Raw genomic sequence first — 17,513 nt, forward strand, 5'->3', positions numbered from 1 at the left:
TCATGCATTATAAGCTGGAGGAGTTTTGCTCAATGTAACAGTCAGTAATTATTATTAATAATAATCATAATCTCTGTTACATGACTGGCACAGTGCTAAGTGCATTATGTTACTTAACTATCAAAAATCCTAAAGTATTATTTTTGTTTCCTTTTTACATATGAAGATATTGAAGCTGAAAGGTTAAATAAATTAAACATTTATGCAAATGCAACAAAAACAAAATAAAAAGTGTTTAAAAACTTCTGCACAGCAAAGGAAACCATCAACAAAATGAAAAGGCAATTCCCACCAAATGGGAGAAAACATTTGCAAATCTTATATCTGCTAAGAGGTTAATATCCAAAATATATAAAGAATTCATAGAAGTCAATAGCAAAAAGACAATCAGATTTAAAAATGGGCAAAGGATCTAAGTACATGTTTTTCCGAAGAAGACATAAAATGCCCAAATGGTACTTGAAAAAGAGCTCAATATCACTAATGCAAACCAAAACCACAGTGAGATTTCACCCCATACCTGTTAGAGTGGCTATTATCAAAAAGATAAGAAATTAATAAGTTTTGGCAAGGAAATACTAAAAAGGGAACCCTTGGCATTGGTTGCTGGGAATGTAAATTAGTGCAGCCACTATGGAAAACACTATGGACGGTCTTCATTAAATTAAAAATAGAACTACCAATGTGACCCAACAATTCTACTTCTGGGTATATATCCCAGCAAAACAAAAACCAACTAAAGCTAACTCAAAAGAATATATGCACTAGCATGTTCACTGCAACACTATTTACAATAGCCAATATTTGGAAACAACCTAAATGTCCACTGACAGATGAATGAATAAAGAAATTGTGATGTCTATATATATACACTATGGAGTATTATTCAGCCACAAAAATAATGAAATCTTGCCATTTGCCACAGCATGGATGGATGTTGAGGGAGTAATGCTAAATGAACTAAGTCAGAGAGAGAAAGACAAATACCATAGGATCCTACTTAAATGTGAAAACTATAAAAGAAGAAAAAAAAGAAAAACTAAAACACTGAGCTCATAGAATCAGAAAACAGGGAGTAAAATGGGTGAAGGCAGTCAAAGGGTACAAATTCCAGAAATACAATAAATAAATCATGACCTAATGTACAGCAAGGCGACTATAGTCAAACCACTCTGTTGTATTTTTGGAAGTTGCTAAAAGAGATGTGAAAAGCTCATCACAAGAAAAAAGTTTGGAACTCTCAGTGGAGTTGGATGGTAATGAGAGTTACTGTGGTGGTCATTTTGCAGTGTAGATCAGTATCAAATCATTAGGTTGTATACCTGAAACTAATACAATGGTATCTGTCAACTGTACCTCATTAGAAAAGATACGTATACTTATATAAGGATAAATTCATCACCTTTATTATTTATACTTGTACTTATACAGGATATATAAGTTTATATATTTACATTTGAAAGTACTTACGTATTATATATTATATATACTTATTTATTAAATGTAAATATATATACAGATATATCCTATTCCACCTATCTACCTACGTCTAAATTGAGTCCAGGCAGTCGGACTTCAAAGTCATTAGATAAAAACAGCAAACCAAGGGAAATTGAAAATGCATAGGACTGACTCTTTAAAATGTTTTTAGACTTGTAAATGTCTTGCATAATATCACAATCTAAAATTAACAACTATTGGTAGTTATATTTTCTTAACTATTATAGGTATAACCATAAAATAATTAGAGCTATTGAAAGCTACAGTGTTGTATTCATATTAATAAATGTTTTCATCACCAAATAAAAGCTAGCATGTGATATGGTGTACAAGCACAGCATGAAGTAGAGCTGCTCATTAGCAGGAAATTAATCAATTAAGTGATTTTATTTAGCTCTTACTATATCTTCTCCATTCTGTCTGGATCTAGATATGGGAGATATGGAGGAGAATTACAGAGATTATCACTACTTGATAGGTGCGTTATAATCCCTTGGTTAACCACAAAACTGTTGAAATGAAACAATCCGTGAATGACACTGTGTGCATATGCCTTGGGCTTGCTTTTCCATCCTTCTCCTAACCCTTCAATGTTTACACCTTTTTATCTGGTTATCTCCTCTTCTCTTTCAGATCTAATATTAAATCTAACTTCTTTCAGAATGTTGTCTTATACCTGAGCCTAGGTTATGATGTATTAATGTGATTTTTTCCATAGCAACCATGTCCCTAGTCAAATGAGGGAATGTTTCCTATTACATTGTCATCTCCCTCATTTTCTGTTTTCCCATTAAATCAGAGATTCCTAAGGATAAGCCTTAGCTTTTTCAACCCTAAATGCATAGTGCTGAGAAAATTGTATTAGTCTGGGAGACAATAGAGGCCATTGTATTATAGATTCAATGTAGAATATAAAAACTGTGGGAAGGAACACAGGAGAGAATGATTCAAAGAAAACCAGGAGACTTGTCCAGTTAAAACCAAGAGTCTGTCTGGGTACCTGGGAAATAAAAAATCAGATTATTAAAGGACAGTGAGAGGCAATATTTAAATTTAGTGAGAGAGACTCATTATAGAATGGATAGTATAGAAGTGAACAATGACTATTGTGTTTAAATATGAATAAGCTGGTAGCCTAAAAGAAGGATTGAGTGGGGCAGAGAAGGGCTGATGCTAGATAAGGAAATTAGGACTAAAGATAGGAGAGACTCAGGCAATAGAGGCCATTGTCATGATCACGGCTGACATTTATTGAGCACTTACTGTATGCTATACATTTACAGAGATCAATTCATTTACTGTAAAACTAAGTATTTTTAGTTTAATTCTACAAGCAAGGCAACATGACACATGCTAAATAGTAGGGATTCTCAAAAATAATCAACTATCCCTCCCTCCTAGTAGTCACATACTTGTGTAATTGCTCTCCTTCAGTTTGGGATCAATTTACTGATTTTTCTTTTAACAACAACAAAAATCTGTGAGAAATAAACATCTGTTGTTCAGGCCACCCAGTCCATGACATTTTATTGACATGCCTGAGCTAAGACGCTGGAATGAATCTTACTGAACAAAGTGGATTAGAGCATCACCCTAAAGTTAACTCTTCTGTTTTATTACCTTGTGGTGAAGCTTAATTTTGGTATATTTAGTTGAAAACAAAATGAAATCCCCTATGATAATTTAGTACACATGTTCTAGGTTCAATTGTTCCATTAAAGTTTTTACCATACTTGCAAAATTAAATGTAAAAAATAGATTCATTAAAACATAATCTTCACTATTTTTCTTATTCACTTCTATTTATTTAACTTCCCCCAGGAAAAATAATCTAATCAGTTAAATGGCAGAAATGATTATGTAAGAATATTTTCCCTATTTCCTTTACTCAAAAATAATTTTCTTCAAACCTATCTCAAATAGAATAGTTTATCATTATTCTAAAATTGAACATTACTAGCATAATAATATGAATTTCACACATTCAACTGATACCTGGAAACAGAAATAATGCCAATTTAGATTTTCTAGGATATAATGTATAATACTGATTTTTCTGCATTGTATCAAAAGCTAACTATATTTTACTACAATTATAATTTGTGAATTCTCTTGAATTTAAACTTTTTCTCTACTTGGGTTCTTCTCTCCTTAGTTTAATATTAAAATAATATTATTCTCACTCATATTTCTGGTACCATTAATTTACATGATATATTATTCCTTTCTATCGCTTTGTATTTATTGTTTTAGCCAATGCAAAGATGGTCATTCAAAATAAAATTTAATTTCTCATATGCATATTTGGGGTAAATCCAATAAATTATTATAATACCTTCAAAGCAATAGATCAGCAAACTTTAACAAAAGGATTTATAATATAAATATAATATAAACATTTGTAATATAAATATAAATTTATAAAAATGAGTATTGAGATCAGTTCTAATAAGAATAGTTGAAATTTTTCTGAATAAAATAAACATTGATCATTATTTCCTCCAATCATTCTGCTTTTTGTTTTCCCAGTTTTGTTTCTTTGTTCTTTAACTTGTCCAGAAAAGACAGATCGCATCACTCTAGCAAAAAGTCATGATAAATCGGTGCACCAAGTCATCAGTTCAACTGTAACAGAGTCAGGGTGGATGGCTTCACAGGGGAATTTGTTACAAAGTCAGTCAGCCACATTGATCAGCAAGACCTGAAAGGGATACTGTTATAAAATTCCACAGCATTAAGTAGAACAAAAGAAAGACATCTAGGATGATCTCTTTTAAAACTTGATTCTCTATCTGTACAGTGACAGAACCTTAAAAATTATCCTAGCGATTTGAGCTATTAATGCTAATCGTGGTTCAGTGAATGATTTTCAGCTTGAACATATATTTATTCAATTGAGAAACATAACTAATTATATATACATAGCACATGTAGGTCAAAAAATTCATTTCTATCTAAAAGCACTCTCATTTGATGTGAATTACAAGTGTGATATATTAATATTACTTTAAAAAATCTGCAACCTGCATAATGTTTAACAGGGTAAGTCCTTAGAAAAAACACCCTTTTTTGTATGTTTTAATTATAACTTTGAAACCTGAAATAGACGTTAATTTTAACAATTCGACAATTTTTACCTACTCCTTTGGAAGCAACATCAAACCAGGACATGATAATTTTTAAATTCCAAACACTAGATGACGGTGCCTATGCATGTATCTAAGATAGAAGGCCATGTAGAAAGCAACAGAGGAATGGATAGGATGGGAACAACTGAACTGCTTTCCAAGCTTCCTGAACAAAATGTTCACAATGTAGCTATTAGACTAGATTTAATTTTCAAAGAAGCAAACACCTATTCAAAAATAACCTTATAAACATGTACAAGGCATTTTCCCATTGCTGAGAGACAATAATAGCTTCAGTTTTAAAAATAAATGAGTTTTGTTAGGTCTCCATTATATACAAGTTTGAGTTATTAGAAGTAGATCCCAAGACTAATTTAGTGTACAAAAATTTGGGGATGGGAACAGGAGAGAGCCTTCAAACCACGATGCGAGTCTGCACCTACAGAAGAGGGGAACATTTCCAGACTGCAGTAACCAAGTTTGAGGAAATTTTTGGCTAGGACAATTGGTCTTCCTATGAGTTAGCCATTGGAAGACTCCATATCTTGCTGCAATAGGCCTCCTTACAATGACTGCAATGCTCAGTCATTGTCTGTAAGGTGCTTGTGGGATGTGCATCCACAGTGTGAAGGGAGCAACCACCTAGAGAAGTCACTAAATTATGTCCCCCACCTAGGGACCGGAGCGACCCATTTCCATGGCCATCATAAAGTCTAATATATTGATTAATCATCTATCATTTTAAAATATTGTCTATAAGATTCTAGGCCCATTGTAATATTTTGTTCTTTTGCTCATTCTCCAAACTGGGAATATATTCCAAAAAAAATATGAGATGAATGGAACATAATTTCTCTTGAAATTATTCTGTAACATTATTGCAATTGTAATCAAAGATTTACCAAGACATTTTAGTGATTAACAACCAGAGTATTCTAAAATTTACTGGAGAAAAAAATGCAAAGGATTCAAGAATATTATGGGAAAATATAGAAAAGGCAAAAAGTAAATACAAAATTTTATAGTCATACACAAAAGCATACAGTAATAAGGTAGTAAGTAGACAAATACTATATTACTAAGAATTACACAAATATGACAATGTGAAATTTAAAAGCCTAAAATTTGTATTCAGAAATTAACAAAAGAAAGGTTGGCATTTCAAATTTATCAGGAAAAAATGTTCAAGATAACAAATGTTATTGTATATCATAATACACTGCAATAAAATTGACATATTGAGTGTAAAAACTCATAACTGATTGGAGCATGCACTATAACTAGAAATACATTACAAAAAAGATAACACATACAAAGCAGGAGTTGTGAAAGCCTTCTTGAACATGGTACAAAACAATAACAAACTGCTTTTTCCTATGATAAATGTTACTTCACCAAAGTTAACAACTCATTTGTAAAAAGTTTGTGCCTCCCTACAAGAAGGCAAATACCTCTCCCCACCTCAGCTTTCTCCCTAGAAGTGGCCTCTCTGCGCACTGGTGTCAGGAGCAGCCACATTAACGGCTCTCACCACGGCTGAGCAGGAGTGATGTGTGTCATCGTGAAGCAGGACATGCACTTGATGGGGGCTTTGTTTTCAGTCTGCATCCTAGAACGGGAAGCACAGACACACGCAGAGCAGAACTGCAGGAGACTCACCCTATAACTAACTAGTAAATAATGTGAGGAAGAAATAAATCTTTATCTTTGTAAACTACCCATTCAAGGTTTGTTTGCACAACAGAAAAATAATTCTGGTTCATACAATATGGAAGAGATAATCCTACCCTTACAACTTCTCAAGATGAAATGATCTCTTCCACATCATATGTCTCAGAATTCTTTTGTCTCAAGCAGATAGTTGATAAAATACCTGATTACAAAGGTCTAAAATTTTTTTTAATTAAGAAGACTAAATGTCTGGACTCCATCATCCTCGATCTTGAGGAAATAAAGTGAGATTATGAAGCAAGTGTGTTTCTTTCTCCTTTGTAAAGCATATATATCTGGTAAGTAAAGGATCTGGAGCATAATTTAATTAACAATGCACAGTATTATTACGCGGGTCACAACCATGACTGTGCTGTAATTTAGCACTTACAGAGAAATCATAATGAATGTGTGGTTAACGCTCTAGATTGCCTATATTCTACATGTATTAAATCAGATCTTTACTTTTCAAAGCAGATTTCCAAAAGATGTTCCATGATGATGCTGAATGGTCAAATGATCTTGGGAAATCTGCACACAATAATTACCTCCTGAAAATTTAAGTATCCACTATCACCACTAAAGATCTGATTACCCGAAAGTAAATTTGACCCAGAACTTACAAGCTTATTTATCTTGGAATGCTTTTTAACAAAAACCCCCTACTGTTATCCTGCTAAGCTTGTTTTCCTATAGGCCATTTTAGGAAATGTGGAATTAGATAATCTAAAGAAATAGGATGAGGTCATATAATCTTAACATCCCAAGAACTGGCTTGCCTTATTTGTATCTTGGACTCTATGTTTATATCTAGACAAAAAAATAAACGTTCTAGGTCCAGGGAGAGGAAATCCGGGGGCAAAATACCTCTAAAAACTAAAATCAGTCAAAGGGAGAAATTAAGTTTAAAACCCATTTATTGCTTACACACTGCAGTATAGAGCCGTCTCTCTCCTCTGCTCCAGAAGAAGCAAGCCAGCCAGCCCTCCCTTTAAGCTCTCAGGTTCAGACACACCCTCGGTTGCCCAGGTAATTAATTACCCATTTATACAGAGATGAACTTCTCTCCACCCCTGAGGATATGCCAATGTACTAAAGCCTGGCCAGATATTCTGGAAATGTCACAATTTTACCCACAAATGTAATTTTAGTAACAAATCTTTTGGCAAATTTACAGTAGATGCCATTTTTTGTTATATCCAGTGTCTTCTCAATAAAGATAAAAACAATATACTCTTGGAATTTAGTAGTAGAAAGAAATATTCCTCTATGTGTGAGCTTGTACATTTTCTTTTAACACAACTAGAGTGTTTGATCTAGCATTTAGAAAACTGAGAACCTAAATTAATGTACTATTTCAATAATACCTAAGATATTTTTGTTATCTATTTCTCTGTTTTTTCATCAGGTTATTTTTAAAATATACATCTTTGATATTATGTTTAATTTGGAAAGGCTATCTCACATCCTTTCACAAAAGCAGTTGGTACATTTTATATGTATATATATATATGTTTTTTCTAAATAATAACTGTTTACTTACAGCTATATCTTTATATGCTCAATGAATTTTAAAAAAACAATGTTCTTGTGTAACATATTAGGGACATCTTGGATTGTGCTATTAAGAGAACCAGGAGGACATAAAAATAATTGGTATGTGACTTTGAAAATTTCTTCTTATTTTTCTGAGCCTGCAACTCCTTATCAACTCTGCAGAACTGGAGTAATAATGAAATCTTAAAAGGTAATCAGAATTAAAGAACATGGTGATAGCAGTGTATAAATTTTGGCTGCTTCTCCTAATTCTCAGTCTGCCTCTGTGGCTTCCCTGAAAGTACAGCAACTGCTTAAGCAATGGCAAGAGAGCTTTCTCAGAGCTGATATCTCTGCTAGCAAACCCCAGTTCCCGGTTTGCTCTAACCTAGACAATATCCACTTCTTTCCTCCTTATGTCCTGGTGTAATGTAGATCTGTGGTGGAATGTCACAATGAAACCAACAAAACTAAGTCTGGGGGAGAATTCCAGGACAAGATACCTTTGAGACCGACGTCAGTCAAAGCGAGAAATAAAGTGGGAAAAACCCATTTATTTCTTACAAGCGGTTGTCCACCTCTGCTCTCCCGTGTCTCCTGCATCCCGGCTCTCCTAAGAAGAGCCCCACCCAACCTTTGCATCCAGATAAGCCCTAGCTGTGTAATCACCTACTGATATGGAGATGGACTACTTCTCGCCACCCCTTGGAAACACCTGTTGATATGGAGATGCACTAAGGCCAGGAGAGAGATTCTGGAAGTGGTGCAATTTTACCCACAAACCTCATTTTTTTTCTTTTAATCTCAAGGCTTTTTATTTTTCTTTTTGGTAATTTTCTCACCACCTTTGGTTATTGTTGCTATTGTTGAAAGATTGGATGGGTATGGTCAGTATATGAGAAGGGATGAAAACAATAATGGGATCTTTAAGACAATCAATTATGCTGCTTTTGGTAATCATACTGATATAGGGCAGAGACCTCACTTTAGCATGCTAAAACGGACTTAATCTCTCATCAAAAACAAACATCCTAAAACCGCTATTAACAAGTCCATACCCTAAGTCCTTTATCATTTCGCAAAAATCCTCACTGCCTATAAATCCCCTAGACAACACACCACCCGCGGCTCTCTTGTCCCCTCCTGGCCTGAGCCAGGAGCTCTGTCCTCTCACTGTATCTCTCAATAAAAGCCTCTCCCTCACTCTTCTACCTTGGGTGTTTGCCAAGTTCATTCTTTGACTCTGCAAACAAGAACCCTGGCATCAGTGACAGCCCAAGAAGTCTAAATTTATGTACCCTTTATGTTATTACCAGTCAGTGACTTTACATAGAAAACTAAAACCTACTTCCTCCTCTGACTTTTTCCTGTCCGCTTAGTGGAAGATAAACCCAATTCGCAATCCTGGCTTTATGGGAGGGATAAAAAAGGACATAGTATCATAAAGAACTTGCTGAAATGACCTTCTAGGTAGGGAGGAGGAATGGAATCCAAATCTGAAACCCATAGCTTCCAAAATCGGACTGTTTTCCAGAGAGAGTTTTCTAGTTTGGCTAAATTGAAATAAAATGGTAGTCACTGTTTATCATTTCTCCCAGCTATTCTAATATGCATCTGATATATCTGGAAACTTTTTAAGGATTTCTTCCCTATGAGTGCTATTACTTATTGAAGTGAACACCCTGACAACATGATCTCCTTGGTGGTTTATTTATACTGAGATCCACTGTTGATGAGGCTGCACGTGGCAAAGTCTGTATTCTTTAAAAAAGAGTCTGTATCACTTTTAAAAAGGGTAGAATGCATATATGGTTGGGATACATAACTCTTTCTGAGTATATAAATCCTCTGTTTCTGTGTGTGGAAGCTCATAAAGGACATGCAGAAATTGAGTGCACTGGGCTCACTGGTGCTCCGGTGCTCTGTCATGCATAATGATACCATATAATTTATCTTGGTTGTCCTTACAACAGGAGCAATATATTTAAGACATACCTGGGGATATGGAAAGAAATGAGATTTATGTTTTCATGCATTTGGCAATACTGACAATTAAAAGCTAAACTGAGGAAAATAAAACTTGGAAATACCTTCTAAAGGTGAATGATCTATTCTTCCTGACAAACTATTAAAATAAGGCATACTTTTATCATTTTAAAAATATGTTATTGGGGGAGAACTATGTGAACTTACAAGGCTACATCTACAAATCAAAAACACAGAAATTACTTATTAAGAATGTACTTTGGGCAAAGCCCTTTCCTAGGCACTCTTTAGAGCCCAGAGAGAATCTCAATATATTTATACAATGAGGAGGTCATACCATAGCAGAGACATGAGATAAGAGGATAACAAACATATACAGGAGAGACAGTATGACAAGTGTTTTATTTAAAATTTAAGTATGAGAGGTATTGAAGAATAGAGGATTCAAATTTGGTGAGGCCATATCTATGTAAACTTTACCAATTTTATGAAGTTGATTTGAGAAGTATGATTTGCAAATTGTCAGTCTTAATTTTGAGTGCTACAGTAGCAAGGGAATATAACCAATTATTTAGGTGCTCACACCTAAGTCTCAAGTTCAACATCACCCCCACTCACAATTATCATGCTCTTTGATTCTTGTAACAACCCTTTCAAGAAATTATTACTGGCTGAATTTTACAGATGAGGAAACAGATTTATATTAATCAAGTAGTTACTCCATTACTGAGTGACATATATAAAAAATGGTAGCCAGGATTCTTAGATCTAAAATCTTTTTCACTGTCTTGCCTCCTTGCCATTAATTTCTATTTAGAAAAAACAGAACAATTTTATATTTTTTCTCCAAAGATTAAGTGACAGTTTCTGTAAAAGGAGCCCACACTGGGAGTGAAGGACTTGTCACAGGCAATTATAAGGAAATGCAAAATTTTATTGTATTTATGAAAACAATAGGATCAGAAGAAGCAATGGAGAGTAATCGGCATATATGTGGAAGACAGATTCTTAATATTTTCTTAATTTTTTCATTTAGAAATTATATACATATGTACACAAATATACACACATGCACATGTATATTTATTATATATATTCTTCATGGGGACAAGAAATATAGTCTAGTTAGTTCACTAGTGTAGCCAGATTCCTAGGTTTACACAAAATGACACTTTGTTAAAAAAACAGCAAAATAGTATGGTCTGTAAATGCAGGTGGGCAAGTACATAAGCCATGACTTTCTTGTACATTGAACAAAATATCAAAGTTATAATTATTTCTGAAAATTGTGTGCAGTATTTATATAAAGTAAAAGCTGAAGCTTAAACATTCTTCAAGTGACTACATTTTAGAGACCACAATTTGAGACACCTATATTAATGGAACTTAAGCCTGAAAGAGAAGAACAGAGTGAGCAAATGAATCTATATTAGCAAGAATCAAATATTATAAATCCCAGATTAAAACTAAACTAGAAATCAGACATGTCTGAGGATAGACAAGAAAATGTATGGGTTGTCTAATCAAAAACTTGTGTGCACAAGTATCTAATGAGACTCTTGGAAAGAACTCATCCCAAAAGGAGGGAGAGCCAGATGCGACAGGCATAGCACGCTCATAAGGCTTCGGGGCGGACAGAGGGAAGAATGCTGAGAAGGGCAGTCATTCTACTATTCATTCCATCATGGACTTCTCAGTGAGCCCCTATGAGAAGAACTAATAAATATGGAAAATCTTAACTCACAACTCTGTAATACATAACTGTACATGCAGCAAAAGGTTCATAATCTTCTAAAAAAGATTATATGCAAAAAAGAAGAAAGAATCACAAAACCCAGTTAATCAGCAACATTACCTTGAGAGCATTAGGGCATTATTATCAAGAGACCTGGTTAAGATCACAGTGCCTGAGTGAAATAGTAGCAGCAACCAGCTGATGGGGAACAGCCTTGAATGTGCAATGAAACCAGCAGAAGTGAAAGGAAAGCTCAGAAGCAGAATATGTGCAAAAAAAAGTCACAAGATGGCCAACCTTTCCCATGAGTACATGTGAAATAACCCTGACCACTCCCAAAGTGTTTAGTCTGAAGAGTAGCAATGAAGGAGATGCCAGGAACCACGAAATGTGGCCACATTTGTAACTACTGGCTACTAAGGTACAGAGAAATTAGGAACCCATAGTAAGTGATAGGAGAGAAAAATACATTTTATGTATATTTTCTACTGTGAGCACATTAAAATATAGAAGAGTTAAGTATTAATGTGTAGTTAATGTGTTTGTGCGTATTTTAGGATTATGACAGTTTTTACATTTTTTACTTTCTTAGAGAGCAATTTCAAAGAACAAGCATGAAACTATATCTCTTATTACTCTGCTTTTCAGTGAACAGACTTTCTGGAAGCAGAAAGAGATTAAAAATACTAGTTTAGTCCAGTCCCTGAGAGGATACATTCTCCTGATATATACCTGGTATATCTGATTGCATATCTGGTATTGCACACATTTCAAACAATACTGTGAAAATGTCCAGAAAATCTTACATCCAACATCTCTGGCTATATTTTGTGCCCAAGAGAGTCTTAATCTTCTCCTCAGCTTGACTAAACTTTGGACAGGCTTTTCCAGACAATGGACTCCTGACCTCTCTTTGAACATTTACTGTAGAAAACATTTAATTATAAATCCTTTCACTGCCACTATAGAACTATAGATGTAAGTTTTTTTAAAGGCTTCTTGTAAGTTTTACAGCCTAGGCTTGTCTTTCTAGAGGACATCTGAAGTGTAATCATTCGGGAAGATAGAGCCCCCGTCTCCCAGTGTCTGGGTTGGGGGATAGAGTACAGGAGCCTGACTCTGGCAGACTGACTTGCTCCAAGTTGTAAAATTACCTACTGTCATGAAAATAAGAGAAAGTTTACTTTTCTTTTGAGTAAAGCCAATAAGCAAAAAGAGATGTCCTATCATCTCCCAGGTAGGCTTTTAAAATCTCTTCAGTTCTGTGTTTCAAGCAGAGTTGAACTCAGACTGAATTCTGGCCTCTCCACCCTATTGGGACAACCTTGAACAAGGTCTTCCTTGATTATTTAATTTTGTTCAGTGAATGTTTAGCAGTTTTTGTTTTGACATCTGCTAAAATATCAAGTCTACATGTTTTTGTTTATTTAAATTAGCATTCTTAATAATTTAAAATAATTAAGATCAATGTCACCTATGGGTTTTCAGGACTTGTGTTTCATTTATCCAATTTCCTGCCTCTCAGACATCTATAGCCGTTTTTTTTCAATCCTAGTAAGCATAAGAGAGGAGAGACTGTACATTTTACAAATTGTTAACCATTCCTTAGAATAAGATGTTTTACTGGAGCCCAGCTCCAGCCAAGGGGTGGGATGCCCGAAGGTGCAGGATGGAGTCAGCGTATGGAGAGATAGGACGCAGTCAGTTGGAGGAGGTCTCTCGACAAAGTGCCGATGACAGCTTTATTTATACCATTTTGCACAAGGATCTGATTATTTTTTATTTGTTCTTTTGATTAATAAGTATATGCAAGCTTTTTTCTTTCTATTTCTTTCTAATCTATACATGGTTAGCCAAGTGTTAGACAGGTGATCTTTTTCTGTTCTTGACCTAAACTTTTCTTAGCAACATGTACTCTATTGTGTTTCTTGTTTCTAAGTAATGCATGTGACCACAGAAGCATGCAGCATGTAGCAGTGACTATGGTGTCTATCAGCTCAGAGTGAAATACAGGTCACTTACTGCCACAGTTAGCTAGGATCTTTTCCCACAAAGATGTTCTTGAGGCTTTAATAAATTTATAATCAATCTAAAACCAAAAATGTATATCTTCATCATATACCCCTTCATAGGGCACAGGCAGCAAAATAAATTTCCTTATCCATACTTCTCTTTCCTCTGGGCAGATACTGAAATTTCCCTGATATACAATATGCAGGTCTCTATGGTCTCTACTGTAGGGACTGAACAAATTCTTACATGGTGAACAATGCAAGGGCATTCATATCATAGAAACTGTTTCTGTTTTGATCACAAATGAGGAACTATAAACACTCAGATCAGATATGATTATTCATTTATAGGTAGATGCAAGATAAAGACAGAAAGCATGATTTAGTGCTGTAAGAAGGCAAATGTAGATAATCAGGTTTGTGCCTATAGACTAGGTATTAATCCAAGTTAGACAAGGGCAACAAAACATCCATGGGTGTAGAAAATTTCTCTCAACACTGGGGGGTGAGGTTCTAAGCCTCACCTCTGTTGACCCCCATTTTCTCACCTAATGGCCCCCCTGCAACTGTGCCTGTCTTAGGTTGTTCCTCCCTTGAGGAATCTTACCCGTCTCTGGCTAACCAGCCATCTTCCGGGGCCATACAGGGAGATGTAAAGCTGGTAAGTGAGAGTGAAGCAGTATTCTTTGAAAAGATTAGCTTTTTACTTCTTTGCAGATTTATGCCCCGTGGCTTCTATGCCCAGCACTTGTCTTGAGGTATCTTTACCACCTGGAAGAATTATGGTACTTGGTAATTTCAAGTATGAGGCACGAATTCTAGTAAAGGGCTCTAATTAGGACGGAAGAAGAGAAGCTATAGAAGTAGCAGATGGAAGAAAACATGAGAAGATTGATTGTCAGGGTTATTCCATTCAGAATTCCCCCATAACTCTATTTCTCTAATTTTCCTATAAAACTCTTCAACAGTAACTTCATCAGCATTGAAAGCAAAGGGGGGGCATTCCAGCTTAGGTGGAGCTGGGGTAGTCAGTGTTTGACTAACTAACTGTAGGTTTCGGTATTTTATGCCAAGATCACTGTCTGGCCCCTGCGTGTTCCATCCTTCAGGAGCACTGTCCTGAAAAGCTTCTGGGAAACTTATGTTCTCATCTTTTCCATGCTGCTTATCAAAGGTTAGCTCAAACCTTCGCAAAAATGGAAGCAAAAGCAAAGCCAACAGTATAATGGAGAATAACAAAATAAAGGTAGGTAACGGGGAGCCAGCTGCGAAGGCCCCTGCTTTGCAGGGGTCTTCCTCCAGCCTGAGCTTCACTACACAGCTTGAGTAGCATGGCTCCCATCAATGTTTGGTATGTGGGGAGGTGTAAAGAAAATGGATGAAAGATGTTTTAAAAAATAATCTACAAATTTAATTGTGCATGCTATCTTTCCCTTCTAGCTGCCCAGTTAAATGAAGAACTGCCTGGATTTTTAAATGTCCAAGGGAAGCACATTAAAAAGAAACACAAATATCCAAAGATAAACCAAATGGTGACTTAATTCAAATTTTTAAAGTATAGTATTTCACAAGAAGTCTGAAAATAATTGAGAACGTCAATGAGTTTCAGTAAGTATATCCAGTCTGTTCCATGAAACACTTGTCCTCCAAAATGCTATCAGAAAATATGCTTTGTAAAATAATTGTGAAAAATGGTGCATAATATCAACATGAAGATTCAAATTATATATCAGTTTATAAAAACTGAACATTTTGCAATAAGCCATGAGAATGTGTTTAACTCAGTCATGCCCAAACTTGGTTTCCTAAGGAATTTTTGTGATTGGTTCATGGTTCTCTTTCCTGAGCTCATTTAATACAGAAAGCTGAAAAATATGCTGTCACTCCAGGTAGAAGGATGTTTCTGGGTGGGGGTGAATCCCCTATGAAACCAGTGAAACCGAAATAAGTCAGGGGAAAGGATAGGCTAGGAGAAACCATTTATATTGCTCACAACTTGCTGGAATCCACTAGCTAGGCCCAGCCCCATCCATCTCCCGGGCTGACACTCACACTCTGCCCTCTCAGCACACCAATTCCTGCGCATCTCTCTGGGAAGAACTCCGTGGACGGGTCCTTGATGACTGGCAGACACCAGACCAATTATGTACCAGGAACAGAGCAGAGGAGAGAATGGCTATTATCTCTCCACCGTGTGTACATGAAGGCTGCAGGAGGCTGCAGAGGTAAGCAACTATTGATATGTAAATAGACTAAGGCTAGGCAGGAGATTCTAGGAATTCTGCAATTTATCCCACATATGCATATCCCATCAAGCCTCCGTCCAGCTACTTTAAGCTTTTGTTGTTGTTCTAAATGCTTGGTCATTATGACATTTGGAACAGTGACAAACATATGTTGTGCATTTTTTCTATATTATGGCCTGAATTTCATGTTGGGGAACTAAAATATATGTGAGTGCATCAAGATCCCTGCAGGAAGAACATGAAAACCACTAATAGTTTTTTTAAAAAGTAGGATTTGATACTTTTTTAGTTTTAAAGATTTTCATCAGCTCCGCATTTCTCCTAAGGCAAAAACTAATCACTATAAAATGCTATTTGAAATCCTTCCATCCCCCACCCACCCATCGACATGAACATTTTTCAGTTACCCAATGTATTCATGCTTCAAGAAAATAAACTTCCCATTTGTTTTCGTTTTCTTTCTTTCTTTCTTGTTATAAACATTGCTTTCTCTGCCTAAGATCTTACAATTTGTCCTGCTGACACATTCTTACTTTCTCCTTAAGGCCCAGCACAAACATGACAGTCTCTATGGTGAAATGGTGCTACCCACCCATCCAGTCTTCTAGTGGAGAAGCCTCTTTCACAGAGAATGAGAAGCTAAAAACTATTTTCCAGACTCTTCGGCAAGCCTTGGTTGTGGCTAGGAGGGAACTGGGATCTTTCGCTCAGATGTATTCCAAATTTGTAAGTTAGAAGGGAGACACAGATTTCACTCCTGTTGCTCTTTTTATGGCAAATATCTGGGTGGAATTATTTTTCCTGGGGAAATATTAGCAGTGGTTGTAATGTATAGACATTGGCTTCATGGCGTCACAGGTATGGGGTGTCTCATCTCCAGGTATGGATGACGGCAGACATGCAACTGTTCTAATGCTGGATGCTGTAACAGTCAATTCCTGTTTGCTTTTGGACTTCAGAATGGTGACGTGGTGACTTCAGCAGTCACTGATGAAACTTTGCAATTAGGCAGATTCCTGATCATAGAAGATGCAGCTCCTGGCTCAGGTCTGGAGTATAGCTTTGGGGGCCATTCCTAAAAGCCCAACTTAACTTGTTTCTAACAGTTCTAAACATTTAGCATGTGACTTAAGTGCACAGTCATCAAGGTTCTTTCTGTTCAAACCATAACCAGAGTGTATTCTGTTCTCTGCCATTGAATCCTGACTTTGAAAAATATATTTTCTGTGAATTCTAGTTTCTTGGCCATTTAGCTGTTTTTTTTTACAGAGTCTTGTTTACATTAATAGCCTTTATTAAATCATGTTTTTATACCTGTTTCCATAGTGAAATCATAACGGCTTTGCCACCTTTTCTTTCCTCTGCAAAAGGCAAAACATTTTCTCAGAGATGCCTGCCATTTACTTGAATTCAACTGGTTGTGACTAGTTCCTTGACGGGCTTTCAAATTATGAATTTAAATTATGTCTTTTTCTTGATAGGGTACAATCAACTCTCTTGTGTCAGTTTATCCATTCTACATGAAATCACAAACCACTCTTGCTTTTAAGATTAGAAAGTTATTTTCCCACAGTGATCAGTTAAATATTCCCAACATGCTATTTATATTCATTTTTAAAATTTGTATAATCACATGTACAGTTCACAAGGAATTTAATGT

At 35.6% G+C, this 17,513-nt stretch overlaps 1 protein-coding gene across 1 annotated transcript in view; it reads right to left on the bottom strand.

Moving 5' to 3' along the window:
• Positions 1 to 6,155: 6,155 nt before the first annotated feature.
• LOC118921385 (uncharacterized) overlaps positions 6,156 to 17,513 on the bottom strand; it is a 95,719-nt gene continuing 84,361 nt past the window's right edge. The window contains 1 exon segment of the mRNA XM_057490518.1: positions 6,156 to 6,237. Coding sequence (XP_057346501.1) covers positions 6,156 to 6,237 — 82 coding nt within the window.

Source organism: Manis pentadactyla, chromosome 13 (genome assembly GCF_030020395.1).
Source record: "Manis pentadactyla isolate mManPen7 chromosome 13, mManPen7.hap1, whole genome shotgun sequence".
NCBI lineage: Eukaryota > Metazoa > Chordata > Mammalia > Pholidota > Manidae > Manis > Manis pentadactyla.